Below are 17500 nucleotides of genomic sequence, written 5' to 3'. Positions count from 1 at the left end.
AGGTCAGAGGTCAGAGGTCAAGGTCCGGCTCACCACAGTTTACCTGTCTATTTCCTGCAGCACCAGCACAACGTGTGCCACTCACACTGAGATAACACACACACACTCTCTCACTCACTCTCACACACACACACACACACTCTCTCTCACACACACACACACACACACACACCCATTGATGTAGCGGATTTCCACTTCACCCAGCTGAAAAAACAGTTGTTGTTGGAGGTGAATTTGAGTGTTTCCTCTTTTAGCGTAAAGTCACACAAACACTGAGCATGTGTGTGTGTGTGTGTGCATGCGTGCATGTGTGTGTGTGTGTGTGTGTGTGTGTGTGTGTGTGTGTGTGTGTGTGTGTGTGTGTGTGTGTGTGTGTGTGTGTGTGTGTGTGAGTGAGTGTGATGAGCCTTGGGTAAATACAGTAGTAGATGTTTCTCCTGTTCCCTTTTCAATTACTGTATGAAAAACCAACTAAAGAAAGAAGAAGGCGCATCACCAAAGAACAGAGTGTAGTTGTTGTGTAGTGAGAGTGAATGAGTGTGAGTGTGTGTTCAGTCCATTAGGGTTAATTACAGCCTTGTGTTCAGATGCTTGTAACAGAGCAGGGTTGGTAATTAAAGTACAGGTAAGACATTAACTTACTTTTGTTAGCCATTAATCAGTGTTTACCTTCACAGAGCTCCCCCTTTGTAATTAATAATCAGCCTGGACAATGAGTAATCACCCAAGAGGAAGTGTGTGTGTGTGTGTGTGCGTGCGCACGTGTGTGTGTGTGTGTGTGTGTGTGTGTGTGTGTGTGTGTGTGTGTGTGTGTGTGTGTGTGTGTGTGTGTGTGTGTGTGTTCTATTAGCCAAAGGAGTTTTCCCACCTTTGAAAAAGCATCTTTCCTGATCAAACAACGATCATCAATCTCACCACAGGAAGTAAAGTCAATCGACTAAACAACAGAAAACAAAAAAAAATAACTATTTGACTGTTGTTGTTTTTTTCTCTCTTTAATCGTTTAATCAACCAAACTGTTTCTATTTCTCTGAACCTGATTTATCTCCACATAACAACGTCCACACAACTTTAGACCTCAACATCCTCACTTAAAAGCTCTCACTGACTAACTTGTTCTTCCTGTGTCGGCCTTGAAGCTGAGCTACACACACGCACACGCACGCACACACACACACGCACGCACACACACACCCTTAGCCTGTGTTTGGTGCTCTTAACTGATAAAATAGTGAAAGTGTGCCAGGCCGCTGCCAGAGCCATGACCTTCTGGGCCACACATTCCTTTCATGAGATGGAAAAAAGACTGTGTGTGTGTGTGTGTGTGTGTGTGTGTGTGTGTGTGTGTGTGCGTGTGTGTGTGTGTGTGGGACGAGACAAAAACAAAAAACAAGATGAAGACAAACATGAAAATAAAAGAGAAGGAGTGAAGACAGTGAAATACTAAGGGAATGAGTCCAGGTTTTCATCACATTTAAACATGGAGACGTTACAGGAGACACTGTCCACTACACATGATCCTCTGTCTCTCAGAGAGCCTCAGAGAGCCATGAAGCTGCTGCTGATGATGATGATGCTGCTGAAGCTGCTGAAGCTGCTGCTGATGCTGCCTCACCATCGTCACTTCACACATGATTAGGAATAACAGACAAGCTTCAGCCTACACGTCTCCCTCTGCCAAGAGTCTACAGCAGCAGCTCAGTCATCACTTCAGCTCACATGTAGACGGTGTAGTCAGAGTAAGGAGAAGTCTTCCCTCTCTCATGGTGATGTCCGAACACTTCCTTTCCTCTCGTCTAAGCTCACACACACACACACACACACACACACACACACATCCATCCTCTGATCACTTTCCATTTCCTGAGTCGCCCCAGGCCAAAGCCAGTCTGGCTCACGTTGTGAAGGTGTGTGTGTGTGTGTGTGTGTGTGTGTGTGTGTGTGTGTGTGTGTGTGTGTGTGTGTGTGTGTGTGTGGAGGTGTGTGTGTGTGCGCGTGTGTGTGTGACAGTCCCAAAAGACGACTTTTATGATTCATGTGATGACTAATTAAACAAATCTAACAAACACTTTTCTCGTTGAGCAACTGTTTTTAATTGTTAATATTTTGATGACTAAAACTAGAGTTAATTCATCCCAAACTGAGGCCTGTGTATCATAGTTTATCTTTAGCTACAAAACTTAGCATTGTTGCTATGTTAGTTTGGCTCATTATCAGTTCTTACTCTGTAACAGACGTAAACACATGTTTTATTGATTTATTTTCCTTTGCTTTTCTTTACCGTTCTTTTATTGACGTAAAACTTAAACAACAGGAAAGTGATGAGTCAACTGAAGACGCTGATTATGTCAACTCATTGTAGACACACACACACACACACACACACACACACACACACACACACACACACACACACACACACACACACACACACACACACACACACACACACTCTGCCATAGCAGCTCACAGCTGTCATGGTCGCAGCAGAATAGCAGCAGCGAGTGTTGATTGAAGGCTTGGGCCGTGATGCCATGACAGGTTTCCCTCAACCTCCTCTGAACCTCCTCACCTCTGCTGCTCTGCTCTGACTCTCAGCACAATCACAGCTGCCTGTGAACCTGCCACGCTGCCAAGGACACAAAGACATCCCAGTCAACCTTTGACATCAGACGCTGCCACCAAAAGACCAGAGACGAGCTGAGTTGGCAGCTCTGTTAACAGGCCACAGACTCACGTCTTTTCAGCGTGGTTAAAGTATCACGAGTCAATAGAGCACGAGTCAATGGAGCAGATATATACAGATGGACGCGGTGTCAAACAGGTCGCTGCTGGGACAATATCAGGCAAAAAAAAAAAAACAGACCAAGATATCTTGGCTCAAAGGTTGTCGTCTTTGGGCCGACAGCAGCCACAGAGAGGAGACATTAAACATTAAAGTAAAAAACCCTGACATTTCAACATGAAATACAATATGGGTTTTGTATTGAAGGCAAGATGACATTTAAGGAGCTGATTCACTGGGAGATGTTCAGGCCACACTCCCACACAGAGGCATGTGGAACATGGTGTTTTAGTGGCTCAGAGGAGATAGCAGCGCTTGAGACGTCCTCACGGACACGAGGAGCATGTGTTAGACGGTGTGTGCATTCAACACCGTGACACTGAGGGGCTTTAAAGAGAATTAAACCAGAAAAGAGCGTTCTCCAGAGTGTGTGTGGGAACAATCAATACTTCAACTTATGTACGGCCACTCAAAAGAAAGAGGTGCAGTAGAGTTTATATACTGTGTATATATACACATGTACAAATACAGTATATATATATAGGTTTGAATTGCCTTGTTTTCCATGCAGAGCTTGTAGGAACATGCCTCCATGTGGGTCACCCTTCAAACAACACTGTAATCATCATCTCTTATCAACTGTCATGTCGAGGATTACAGCTTTCATCCCTAATCCCACATTAAGGACACATTCTCGCGACGGCCGTGACATCATCAAGGCCAGTCGACCACGGCGAAGGTCACGGGGACGGAGAGCCAAACACCGCAGGAGCAGCTTAACCAAAATACTGTCGGAGACGACGCCTAACGACCACGGAAAAGGAGGAGGGAGAGAACGGCGCGAAGCAACAGACACAAAGAGAAGAGGACGTTTACGTTCGCTCGTGTGTTTTTAAGATCATCTGCTGCTGCAGATCTCAAATTAAAGAATACATTTAAAGGACAGGTTAGCAGGAGCTTGTGCTCCTCACAATACAAGCCTGCTTATCTTAGTCTGACTTTAATCACACCATGAAAACCAGACACTGAGTCATGACGCTATTGTGTTGCTGAAGCGTGTTTGTGTTTGGTACCTGCAGAGACTCGAGGACAGTCGGGCAGCATGGCGTCCAGCGGAGCGTCCAGTGGCTCTGAACTCGACACCCAGTTACAACAGTGCTGTGTAGAGAAGGAGAGCCATGTTTAATAAAGTCATCATTATACTTTTGTTAAAGACAATAAACACTCTGATGTACTGACTCTGTGTGTGTAAGGGGGAATTAATATTGTGAACACAAACAAATATAAAATATATTTACTGTATAAAATATGCAGGAGGTGAAAGAACTGCACTTTTTGACTGACAAAAATAGAGAAAAAAATCAAACTTCAAAGTAAGATTTAAAGAAAAAATAAGAGAAACTTAAAAATAAGAGGGAGGTAAGAAAGACAAAGAAGGGGGGAACAGGTGGGGAGGACGGGACGGACACTACAGTGTGTGTGTGTGTGTGTGTGAGACGAACGGAGAGAAGGGGGAGGAAAAAAAGAAGAGGGAGGAACAAGCAATTAAAAGCTGTGTGACATGTTGCTCAGACAGCTTGGCGTTTGTTTGTGGTGCAGCACTGAGGCCTTCTCCACCACGCTGCATCAGTGTGTGCCCTGAGGGAGGGAGGGTGTGTGCCCAGCCCGCTGACCCATAACCCCCTGCAAACACCCCACGTCCTCTCAAACCCCCTGTGGTTGACAAGTCCACTGTCAGAAAGAAGAGAAGAGCTCTTTATCCACTTCTCTGCTGTCTTCATCTTCCTGCCTGTGTGGCATTCCCACAATTTAATGATTATTACACTTTAGTAAAAAAAAAAAGCTTTCGGTTTCCACGTCAGCAGATGAAGAACTATCAGGGTGTGATGAAGTTTAGTTTGCTGTGATGAGCTGTGATGAGCTGTGATGTGTGAGCTGAGTATACAATAACAAGGGAAAAGGGAGGGACAGAGAGAGAGAGAGAGAGAGAGAGACAGAGGGAGGATAATGAGGAATGTTGGAGAAGACGTTCCACAGATAAGATAAAAGTTCAAGAGAAGAAAGAGAAAATGTAAAGAGATTAGAAAGTGCAGCTGGTGTCCTTCTGAATCACTGCTTATCTGCCCTTGTTATGCTCTCACCCTGGACACACACACACACACACACACACACACACACACACACACACACACACACACACACACACACACACACACACACACACACACACACACACACACACACACACACACACACACACACACACACACACACACACACACACAGCGGGGGGTCTGCAGAGATGAGGAGCATGGTGAACTCTTCAAACTCACGTTTACGTGCAAACACAAACACACACTCAGCAACGGCCGACTCCCAAACCCTGAGAGGACGAGTGTGTGAAACACACATCTGTGATCCAACATGGACTCTCACACACACACACACACACACACACACAAACACACACACACGCACTGATATGATCATGTTTCTCTGTCAACATACTCATTAATATTACTGATAACTTACACTTTGTCTTAAATGTTTAATTGAACATAATTGATCTATCATATAATATAACATAATATAATATAATGATATTTGCACAGTGTCATCCATAATGTTGGACGTTTGAATCATCTGAAGAATTCTGCTTCTCCAGTCATTTCTTAGCTTTAGGTTTATAGACAGTGATTACATGACAGAGATTAAACATCTGTTGCATGAACACAAATCCTCCTCAAATACTCTGTGGTACAGTGATATCAACACGTGTGTAAACAACACTCAGCTGGAAATGTGTTTTATTAGAAAACGCTGCTTTTCAATCTAAAGAAATAAAAGTGAACTCAAGTAGAAACTGAATCAGCTTCACTCTCTGACTCTCTCTCATATTTCATTTCTTCAGCTCTGTCAATCAAAACGTGTGAGCAGTGAGAAGGAGAACGAGCAGAAGAGGAGAGGAGGAGAGGAGGCAGGAGAGGAGGAGAGGAGAGGAGAGGAGGAGAGGAGGAGGAGGAGAGGAGGAGGAGAGGAGGAGAGGAGGAGAGGAGAGGAGAGGAGGAGAGGAGGAGAGGAGGAGAGGAGGAGGAGAGGAGGAGAGGAGGAGAGGAGGAGAGGAGGAGAGGAGGCAGCAGAGGGGGAAGGGTTTGGTTTTTGGGGCTAAGATGACAGGTCGTCTTAGTAAACAGTGGCACATATTGTGTATTTTTAGATCCTCTGCTCTAGATGTGCTCTCCTCTGAGCTTTGGCTTGAGGGCAGAGCTGTAGAGCTGCTTGACTGATACATCAAGTGTCTCATTGTATCCTCCTTTAATTCATTCAGTTTGTCTGAAGGAAGATGTCAGCTGGGCTGTGGAGCGGCTGCACACAGGCTTTCAAACAACCCTCCTCCCTCAGCCCTTCATCTCCACCATCGCCACCAATGGAGGCAGAGAGGCCGGGGTTTCAATAGATTTGTCAAGGCAACCACACATGCACACAAAGTCCTGCACACACACACACACACACAGGGCCGCCGGCTGCTGGGATTAGAGGAGGCCGACGTGACAAAAGGACGACAGAGCATCATCGCTTCACGCAGCTCGACGTCCACTGATCAACGATCAGTGGAACCTAAGGCAGACGGAAACTAACATGTAAACATATCTGACTCTGAGTCTGTGTGTGTGTGTGTGTGTGTGTGTGTGTGTGTGTGTACTACACAGTTCTGAAAGGTCCTTTAAAGACATAGTTGTCAAACTGTGGTACATGTAGCACCAGTGAGAACTTCACTGTGTCATCGATGAGCGGAGCTGAGGAATTTACTTTGACTGAATCTCTGCTCCATCTTCACCTCACGTCACTGCAGCAGTGAAGTATAATGTAATGAAGAAATCTGCCTCCTGTCAAAAGTCTGTGGTCTGACTTATTTACACCACTGTATTTTAACAGTGATCATGTTTTACTTCAAGAGCTCAGCATCTTCTCAGGTGGTTCTTGGTATAAAAACACAGTATATTAAAGGATTGTAATGTAACCAATGAAGCATCTTTCACAACAAAATTATAAAAATAAGAAATAAATGTGTCAGTCTGGGTTTTGCAGACGTGACAGAACCAGAGCTGATAAAGAAAAGAGTCGTGTCACTCAGCAGTGACGTAAACACATGATTAAAACTGCATAAAAACAGCTTTTTAAAAAGTGAGAATGGGATATATGATATCATTATGGTGTGAGAGGGTTAATGACAGACAGGTGACAGAATGTGAAGGATGTTTCTGAGCCTAGTGTGACCTGTATGTGTGTGTGTGTGTGTGTGTGTGCGCGTGCGCCACCACCTGCTGCCTGGTGTGAGTCAGAGAGGACGAGGCCACTCTCTCTCTCTCTCTCTCTCTCTCTCAGTCTCTCTCTCTCTCTCTCTCTCTCTCTCTCTTCCATTACACCAACAACAGGACAGAGGATAATGGAGCCCAAACCTCTGCACTTAGCTGATGGTAGCCTGATCTAATGGAGCCATCATGAGGACCACGTACTCCTGAGTCCATATCCACTGCAGACGTCACTGCACTGAACACACAAGGCTCCTTAAAGAGGAGGCGTGAGCGCCAACTTCACAAACTGCATTAAAGTCACAGATAAGGACGTGTCAGACCCAGTCAGGTCTGTTGAGCAGCACAGTGGCCTGAGGACAGATCACCTGCTCCTGATCATCAGAAAGGTGAATTCCTGACATGTCAGAAACCTGTCTTTATTTAAGTGAAGCACACTTTTGCATCTTTGACGTTCTTTTCTCCTTCTATCACGACGAGAGGAACTCTGACAGGAAACAGCCTGTTGTTAGCTAGTTAGTGGTCACTGAGTTCAAAGTACAAAGCAGAAACTTCATCTTCTTCCTCTAACTCACCCTGGAATCTTTGAGGAAACCTACACAAATCAGCCAGGATTACCTTCATATGGCCGTTCTCAGCTCTGTGTGTAACTGTAGAGAAACGTACAAACAAACCTTTACTGACTCCTGACCTTTCTTTACAGGAACAGTGTGAGCATCAATCATCATAATTTGTGAGAAGGAATACTTGACACTGATTTGTCTCTAACTCTTCTTCAAAGCACCTGCAGTAAAAGCCTCATTATAAAAAAAGTGTAGAAAAGTCTCCTGAACCATAACACACATGACAGTCTGCAGACCAACTTCTGGGAAAGTAGTTCCCAGTATTTCACTCTCTGTGTCTGTAGCTCCCACCTCATCCAGTTGCTGTATAATCTCTATGGATTAGGATGGTTTATTCATGACTGTAGTGTGTGTGTGTGTGTGTGTGTGTGTGTGTGTGTGTGTGTGTGTGTGTGTGTGTGTGTGTGTGTGTGTGTGTGTGTGTGTGTGTTTGTGTGTGTGTGTGCTCTGGGCAGGCCACTAGAGTGTGACAGCAGGCCAGCACAGTGACAGGAGACACCTTGGAGACTGTGACAGGCTGCCAGCTGTACACCATCATTCACATTTCCCTCTCTCACTCACTTCTCCTCACTATTCCACTCATCTTTGCCCACATTCATCTCTTCATCTCCTCTTCTCCATCTGTATTCACTCCATTCACACCCTGCCTGTCTTTTTGTTTTCCTTCTTCCACAGCTCCAACCTGTGCTTTCTCTGCAGCAGTCAATAGGATTTAAATTATTGAACATTCCTCATACTTTATTTCTACGTCTATTTTATTCTGTCTCAGTCGACGGCTGAATCTTTCTGTCTCTGCCTCGTCTTATTTCTGCTCCTGTTCTCTCCTCATCTCTTTCCTGCTCTCCGGGCAGTGACGTCATGTGACCCTCATCTGACCCATTTGGTCTGGAGAACTCGGCCCAGCAGGTGCTGATCTCTAAATCCTATCTTCTCCTTTTCAGCCTCCTCTTCTCATCTCTCCATCCCACCACCTGTAGTGACTTCTTCAACCCCGAGGGAGGGAGGAACTTATCTCTGTCCAACGAGAACAGATTTACACACCATTTATAAACCATTTATAAACCACGTATGAGCTGGTGCCACCACTCGCTCCAGTGTCATGTTCCGCAAACATTTGCCTCTGAAGATCCAGCATTGTACGAGTTATTGATTAAGATGTCTGTAAAAGTGAGCGTTTAAAAGTCTGCGTGAAAACACTTCACCAGTCGATGCACGAGCCTCTCGACTGTGGATCGTCTGAAATGTCCAAGCAAAACAAACGAAAACCTGTGCCAACAACAGGAATCATGACAGAGTCAGAGGACTCTGACCTTTAGGTGGAAGAACTGCACTCACACAGTGTTTGTCTCTCATCTAAGCCACGGGCACAGATTAGGTTTAGGATTGAGTCCTGCTGTAATCCACACTGTGTTTATGTCATTTCAGATCAATCAGAAAGTTGAAAACTTCACTGTCTGTGTTTTTCTTTGAGAATCGACTGAGATTCAACCAGTGGGAATAAAAGTAGCCACAAGTGTTTAAATCCTTTAAAATTAGATCAAGGAAAACTAAGTGAACTTAATGATACAACAAGAAATACTTATGCACAGTGTTTTAAAAAGAGGAAATGGGCTTTTATAACTTTATTGTTGATGCAGTGAGTGAACACTTTATGGAAGAGAGAAATCTAGAGAGTATAAAAAGTGCACAACTGTTTCCCTGTAGAAAATCCCCTTAATTAGGCAGCGTCATCTCTTAATTCTGCTGAGGGTTAATGAGTACGAGAGGAAGTGAATCCTTGCCTGTCCTCTGCCTTCCACTGGACAAAGAAGGTTATTTCAGATTTATTGTTCTGGGTAATCGTCACAAATAGAAAATCACTTAACATTCCAATTACGCCGTGCCACACCCATCCCTTAGATGAATCAAAAATAGGAGACGCCAGACAAGGAGAAGAGGGCCAGTGCAACCTTGAATCCCCACAACTCTAACACACACACGCACACGCGCACACACACACACACACACACACACACACAGAGAAAAATGACAGAAATAGGGAAAAACAAAAGCAAGGGACATAAAAGAGGATGTAATACAGATAAAGGTGTGTGTGTGTGTGTGTGTGTGTGTGTGTGTGTGTGTGTGTGTGTGTGTGTGTGTGTGTGTGTGTGTGTGTGTGTGTGTGTGTGTGTGACATTTGCATCCCTGGCTGTGGAGCACCTCTGGTCTTGGCTGGTCCTCATCAGTATGTGCATACTGAGTGAGCCCAGGTGCTGCGTATGGCGCAGAGGTCACATCAGAAAGGGCAAGAGCTAAAATGAAGCTAACACAAGCGCGCATGCATCCCATCTCACGAGCACGCGTGTATGCTAACACACACACGCGGACCTGCTATATGCACACACACACAACCCAGTGTGTGTGTGTGTGTGTGTGTGTTTGTGTGTGTGTGTGGGGGGGGGGTGATAACAAATATAAAGGGAAAACATGCAAACAACGGTTCTCGATGACTTCAGAGTCTGGCTCGTGGTCAGAGGAGCTGGTGTAGGTCAGGCTCGGGTTGTGCAGAGAGATGAATGAATTTACATGATGACAAAGGAAGCTCAGGGTTTACTGCGGCTCACTTTCTTTACGTTCAGGGTGAGTGTGTGTGTTCACGTGAGCGTGTGTGAGAGGATATTTCACCTGCTGCATCCAGTCCTGAGTGCCTTTGCTCGTCTCCTGGAGCCAGATGTTGTGAGCAGAGTCTGTCAGAGCCACAGCACACACTCTGTTCTTCACCTGCAGCTCCCTCTGATTCATCTGCATCCAGACAAAAACACACACGTGTCACACAGACGGACAATAATATACTTTAACAATGAGTGCACAATACAACGTTATATTTATTTATTCAAAAACTACAATTATTTTGAATTGCTAATCCAGACAACAACAAGAAATATGATTGATTAATAAAATGAAACTTCATTTAACGCATTCATTTAAAGAAAATACACATCAATCTAATATAAAATACTAGAAACTATGGCAAAAATTTAGTAAAGAAAATGCACACATTCCATAAAACTATTTTTCTTGCAGCATTTTCTTTATGTAGTTTGAGTTATTGCATGTTTTTTGTGGCAAAAAAAGACAATAACATAGTTAATAACCAAAGGTTTATGTGGAATAACTGGTATAAGAGAAATATTCTCATCTTTAGATAAACAAAAAACTAGCTTTTTTAAATGCACGGACACGAATGAAATCACATTAATATGACACGGTGATTGTGTCAGTAGATAGTTGCCTAATAAAAGTTTTATTCCCTGTGTAACACGCGTCAGTCTTCTCCTCAGACCATGATAGCAGCGGCCCAGCGGACATCTTTGAACCCGGCGCATACAGATTCAACCTGGTGTATAGCATAATGTTATAAAGTGAAAAATGAAAGAGCTGCTCCAACATCAGCAGCAGCAGCATCAGCAGCAGCAGCAGCAGCGTGTCCTTGTCACGTTCTGTGCAAACGTCCTTCCCCGTGCACGTTCAAACACCTCAGTCCCCGTTCTTAATACCCTTTCCCTTCACATGTCACAGAGAATGTGGCATCACGAGCCCGTCTTCCTATTCCCCTCTGAATGTCAACGCCAAGGAAAATGTCACACAAAGGACTTGTTACCGCAGTACAATAGACTTCCCACACCGCCGGCTCTACCCTGAGGAGCAGCAGAGCAGCACTCAGCTCCTCTTTAAGATAAAACGCCAAGAAAGAAGAACAGGACTTACAACAATAGGTGAACAATCACCGACTGTATAGATTTAGTGAGTCTGGTCACAGAGCTGCAGAACAGCAGTGTGTGTGTGTGTGTGTGTGTGGTCACTGACACAGCTGTGCAGAACAAATGTTAACTGCATTAAAGCTTCATCTTAAGTGTCATCTGGAGGGAGAACAAATCTTGGCAGTGTCCGTGACGCCTGACTTGTGCTGGGCTTAAACATGCTGATGGTGTTTATGGCCTGGTGCCTGAGAATAAGGCCAGCGCTTCAGCGGGACATCGAGCTAATGTTGAAGCTAAGGCAGCGACTGGAATGGCAGGCATTAGTCTGTGGTTAGACGTGAGAACACGATCACCACGAGTCTTATCTCATACACTCAAGTGGAATAAAACACCAGTTTTTAGGAAAGGCAGAGAGTTGAAGCTGAATGAACATGTGTGTGACACGCTGTACATCATAATGACAGTGGGCATTTGAACACATCCTCACTCACACAGCCAAATTAAAGTGGGAGTGTATAGAGATAAATGGAATCTATTAAGGCTCTAAAGACTCATGTATCATCCAGCTGATAAGACTTCCACCGGAGAGTCTTCACCGTGCTGAATGAGAGGGGAGGTACAAGCACAGGCATAAAGAGAAGGAAAATAAAGATGAGATGGACAACAAAAGGAGACACGTATGTGCACACACAATCATACCATCACACACACACACACACACACACACACACACAGATACAGAGCCGTCCTCATCCACGCTTGGTTGAAAAGCTTCTCTCTGGCAGAACTGGACCCGAGGGAGCAGCAAAGTCAACCCTTTAAAACTGGAGGTGTCAGTCAAGGTCTTGTTTTCTGCTGCTAGCCAAACGGCTCGGTCCCTGAGCATAAGGGCTGCTAACAGAGGAGGAAACACAAGACTGTCCACTCTGAGAGGACATGGAAAAAGCTGAGGGCATGAAAACATCACCCCGGGCTGGGGAGTGAGGACAAAACTGATTTGTTATCTTTGTCCGATAACATTCTAATAGTTTATACAATAGTTTTCATATTAAACTTCAACGCACTCGAAATCAGTGGAAATCATGAAAACTCTAATGCGCAGTAACTTGTGCCAAAGTGAGCTGTACTGTATCTGCCAAAGCCTCCAGAAAAGTGACAGGTTGTTTAAGTCCATCTTTGTTTACAGCATCTCAACATGCCACTTTAAAACAAAAGTGCTTCACAGAGCGCTAACAAAGGATATGCAGATACATGGAAAACACCACTCACAAGAGGAATACTAAATACAATGACCGGAGGAAGTGTGTGGTGTGTGCATGTCGTCATGTGTGGGTACACACACACACACACACACACACAGACACACACACACACACGTGGATGTATGCATATGGCTGAAGCAGTGACTGTGAGCAGATATGAGCGCGAGTACACAACAGAAGGGCAATTTGGTGTTGGAGTAAGTGAGTGACAGACAGTGGTTACACAAAGATAGAGGCAGGAACAAAAGGAACGGCACAGCTGCTGAGGTGGGAGTGGAGCTGGTGTTTTAGTCTGGAACCTAAATCCTGAACCTAAGTGTTTAGACATCATCGTCTCGTCAGGCTGTGACAGATGAGGGGAGGAAAAAGTTTTTTAAAAAACAGGATAATGAGACCTTTGGAAATCCAAAAGCACTCTTTCAAATTCATTTGATTCAGCGTCACAGGATGATTTTTGGTGGATAAAAAAAAGTTTTAATGGTTAAAAAACATTTGTCTCAAACTAACTTTTGTGCCCAAGTTTCAGAAGCTCATGGTTCATCACTTCAGAGTTTATAGAACACATTCATCCATGACAGTAACAACAGTTATTATCACAGACCACAGTGTGTACATGAAGTGAAGAGGTTGTAACATGAGAAATTATTATAGAGAAGCCATAGAACCATGACACGTTAACCATGTTTTGTAAAATCTTATTTGTTTGAATTTAAATCAACGCAGTGGAACGTTTGGTTTGTTTCTTTATCTGTAAAATAAAAACGACTCAAAACATAACGTATTAACTGAAGAAATGTGTAAGAAAGAAAGATAAAGACTGATGCTACTGTAAATGAGTGAAGATTCGTTACACATTTGCTAAAATGAAGAAAGAACATAAATCAAGAACCAACAAATAGATCCTCGATGACGCCTGAACCACAGATTAAAGACCAAACATCTCCATGAGATAAATCACTCGCTGTGACACGTCCTCATGTGGTCGGCTGTGGTAACAGTGTAGTAACGTAGCAGCGTGGCCCTCGACCACAGTGGTTCTGACACCACTGAACAAAGCCACAGTGACGAGGAGAATGTTCTCTGAGTGTTGGTGGCTGATCCTCGTGGATTCAACCCCACAGATCACTCCTCGTGTTACTGTTACTAAAGAAGAATAGACGGTTTAATGTGCTAATCCAGGATGGAACCACAGACTGCAGCTTTAACAAGGAAACAGAGCAGCTGTCGTGATCAGTCTGTGTCGGACAGGGAAAACACGGAGAGGAACATGTGGAAATACTTGTTGAGCTAAAAACCAACGCACAGATGTTGAGGCATTAGCGGCGTCTCTGTTGGCCTTTGCTTTAGCGCTGAAGCAGCTGCATGTGCAGAGACACAAGCTCGGACATGGAGGAGGTGACAGGAGGAAACTCTGCTCACAGAGACCGTGTGTTTCTCTTTTACTGACTGATGCAGCTGGACCGAGCTTAAAGACTGGATATTAATGAGTTCATGGATGGTACAAAGACTCTGAACAGTGATCAACATGCTAACAACTGCTTTATATGAACAAGCTGATAAACTAGTGAAGAGGAGGCAGACTCAATAAATCACTTCCTCACTCGTCTTGTATATTTGGACGAGGACAGTCGTCCACAAAGTCAAACTTCAGGCTTCATCCAAACTAAAAACTCCAAATGTTCCAAATAGGTTTAGCGTTCACACGACTGTGGTGTTTTAAAACTAAAAGAGAGAGTTTGAAAACACTGCAGTCTTTGGACGTGTGGGAGTCAATGGTTGGACCTGAGATGGACACGTTGACCAGGGTCTGACTTTCACTGTCAGCTGGGATTTGACCACAACCACGCATCATATTTACATTCCTTAGAAACATGATCACAAAGTCCTTATCTGGTCCACATTCAACTGTAGGATTCTACTCATTCATGCTTTTAACAACATCTGAGCCACTGAATCAGGCAAAGACACAACTCAGTCATAAAGTACAGAGTTAGCGCTTTAATCTGCTTCCTGCCACAAAGCTACAGCTACAGTTAAAGCTACAACAGTCTTTTGTGGCACATAAATCTTTATTTTGGGATGTGATGGTGTGTAACAGTAAATGTGGTGATATGTGTTTCAGGCTGCATATTAATCATGTTTCTGTGTCTGTGCGAGCGTCAGGACATCATTTAACAGCATGCTAAGCTAATCTCTGGTGGAGATAAATATTTCATTTCTCGCTCTCCTCTCCACTGATGCTACATCTAAACACCGGCAATAATAAAGACAATTATTTAGGCCTTTGATAATTACGTGTCAAAAGCAGCCAAAGCCACCAGATAATTGGGCGAAAAGTGAATGGAGATCCCTGCAGGGACAGAAAGAGGAAAGAGACGGAGACATGGAGCTCTTTAACAGACACTGTTCACTGACGCTGTGAAAGACACAATTATACAGAGAGAGAGAGAGAGAGAGAATATAAGAGATAGAGAAACAAGAGAATGAGAAAACACAGAGTTTTAGTGGGAGTTTACAAAGACTGAGCAGAGGCCAAGAGGAAAGAGGGAGACACACACACACACACACACACACACACACACACACAGTCGAGGACTTCCCACTGAGCTCTGAAGCGCTGCTTAAATATTTGATTGATTAACTGTCCGCTCAGAGCCAGAGAGGAAGAGCAGCGAGCAGCAGACGCCAGGGCCGACACGGGGAAGACAAACAAACATGTGTGTACGTGAACACTGCAAGGCTGCAAAACACATGGTGCTGAGACTGAGACACACACACACACACACACACACACACACACACACACACACACACACACACACACACACACACACACACACACATAAATCCCATAAAGCATGGCAACAATGGAAGAACAAACGCACACACACAGACAGTAGAAACACACAAACACACTGCTCTTGTGTCCTAAATCAATAAGGACAATAGAGTTGTAGATAAACAGTGATTAAGTTGACGATGGTCTGAGTGCTTTCATGCTCTCACTACACCACTGTGTTCCTGTGTGTTTCCAGTAACTGATCTCAGGTCAAAGACAAGTGGGAGTGCAGCGTGTTCATTTACTCTACCTATCCTGTCTGTGACACACACACACACACACACACACACACACACAGCTGCCCCCCCCCCCCCCCACGCTCCAACACCCTCCACAGGAAGAGACAACACCAGCACTTCCTGTGGCTTTGAAGCAGAGGTCCCAGGTCTCCTGTCTGTCCCCAGTTTCCTTTGTCTTAACCACAGGAAGGAAAAGCTCTGCAGCACGAGGCCATGGGGCCCCAGGGAGTGTGTGTGTGTGTGTGTGTGTGTGTGTGTGTGTGTGTGTGTGTGTGTGTGTGCGTGCGTGCGTGCGTGCGTGCGTGCGTGCGTGTGTGTGTGTGTGTGTGTGCACCGAGGTCGTATGAATTCACTCGTAGGGTTTTTCCTCTCTGAACTCTGGCCGTGGTGAAGGTGAAGGTGTAGAGAGAGAGAGAGGGGAGAAAACTGCAATCACTTCCTCTTTCTTTCCTCTCAGTGCTGATGTCCACATGAATGATGGAGAGAAGAGGAGGGAGATGAAGGAGTGAGTGACAGCGACAGACGTAAACCTAACCTTTAACTAACTACAGCACAAATCTGAGCTCTAAACTTAACCAGTTCCTCAGAAATATGAGGTTCTGAAGTCGACGACTGGTCCTGACCAGGTCAGAGTTTCTGCCACTAAAGAGTTAACAAAACACACACACGTGTGCAGACACACACACACACACACACACACACACACACACACACACACACGGACATGAGTGGGGGCAGCGAGGAGGAAAAGGAAGGCCAATAAATATTTACTGACACAGCAGAAGCTGCAGACGTTCGTCCACTGGTGGAAACAAAAGGCAGAGGATGAGGAGCGGCGTGCCAGGAAACCTGTGGACTGAGGGCGCTGCGCCTCACATGAGCCACACGGAAAAACAAGAGGAGGACGGGAAGTGAGGATGATGAAGAGGAAGAGCAGAGGGGATGAATGATGTGGGCTGTGGTTAAACAATAGCAGCGTAAAGTGAATAATCTGTCAGGCTGATTAATTCGGCCACTTTGACTCATTTATTAATAACTCAGAGTGGCAGATCATTATTTCATGGATCTGTTTCTTCTTGATGTAAAATTACAGCCTTTTCTGTTTTTGTTCTCATTTATTTAGAAGATAAAACAGAACTCAGCGCTGATTCAGAAAATAATGAATGTTTACTGAGGTTAAACAAATGTGGATTATTTGTTATTAAAGTGAAGAATGAGAGAAAAACCTACATTATTCAACTACTACATATAATTTTCTTTTTATTTGTCTTAATAATAATAATAATCTTATTTGTCTAAAAAACAACTTTATATAACTTTGTCTTTGTTGAGTCAAATCCTCTGGACTTCTGTTATATTTAACTCAGTAAGAAGAAGCTTACGGTGAAACATATATGAGTGTTTGTTCATAATGAACGTGAGCTCAGGGTCAGAGTTAATACGAACACTGTGATTGATTTACATCTGAATGAAAAATAAACTGCTCCAGTTACAGCTTTAACAACATGAAGTGACAGCAACACAATTAACAACATGGACAAACTTTTGTATAACATTACACATTTATACCATAATGTTGTTTAATGAAGGCAATTAAAGAAATTCACCTTATGATAATTCCTAATTAGACGCGTTCTTTAATAACGTGAAACTACGGCCTGTTGAATAATTAAAGACAATAAATGTGAGTTAATAA

General features: G+C 44.1%; 1 protein-coding gene across 1 annotated transcript in view; it reads right to left on the bottom strand.

The window, feature by feature from the left end:
• Positions 1 to 17500, bottom strand: part of arb2a (ARB2 cotranscriptional regulator A) — a 140211-nt gene that overhangs the window by 36507 nt on the left and 86204 nt on the right. The window contains exons 9-10 of the mRNA XM_083904092.1: positions 10389 to 10505; positions 3859 to 3943 (exon numbers count right to left, since the gene is read on the bottom strand). Coding sequence (XP_083760218.1) covers positions 3859 to 3943; positions 10389 to 10505 — 202 coding nt within the window. The remainder of the gene's footprint in view (positions 1 to 3858; positions 3944 to 10388; positions 10506 to 17500) is intronic.

This window comes from Microchirus variegatus, assembly GCF_963457635.1.
Source record: "Microchirus variegatus genome assembly, chromosome: 17".
Classification (NCBI taxonomy): Eukaryota; Metazoa; Chordata; class Actinopteri; order Pleuronectiformes; family Soleidae; genus Microchirus; species Microchirus variegatus.
This window is presented reverse-complemented; position numbering and strand designations above follow the sequence as displayed.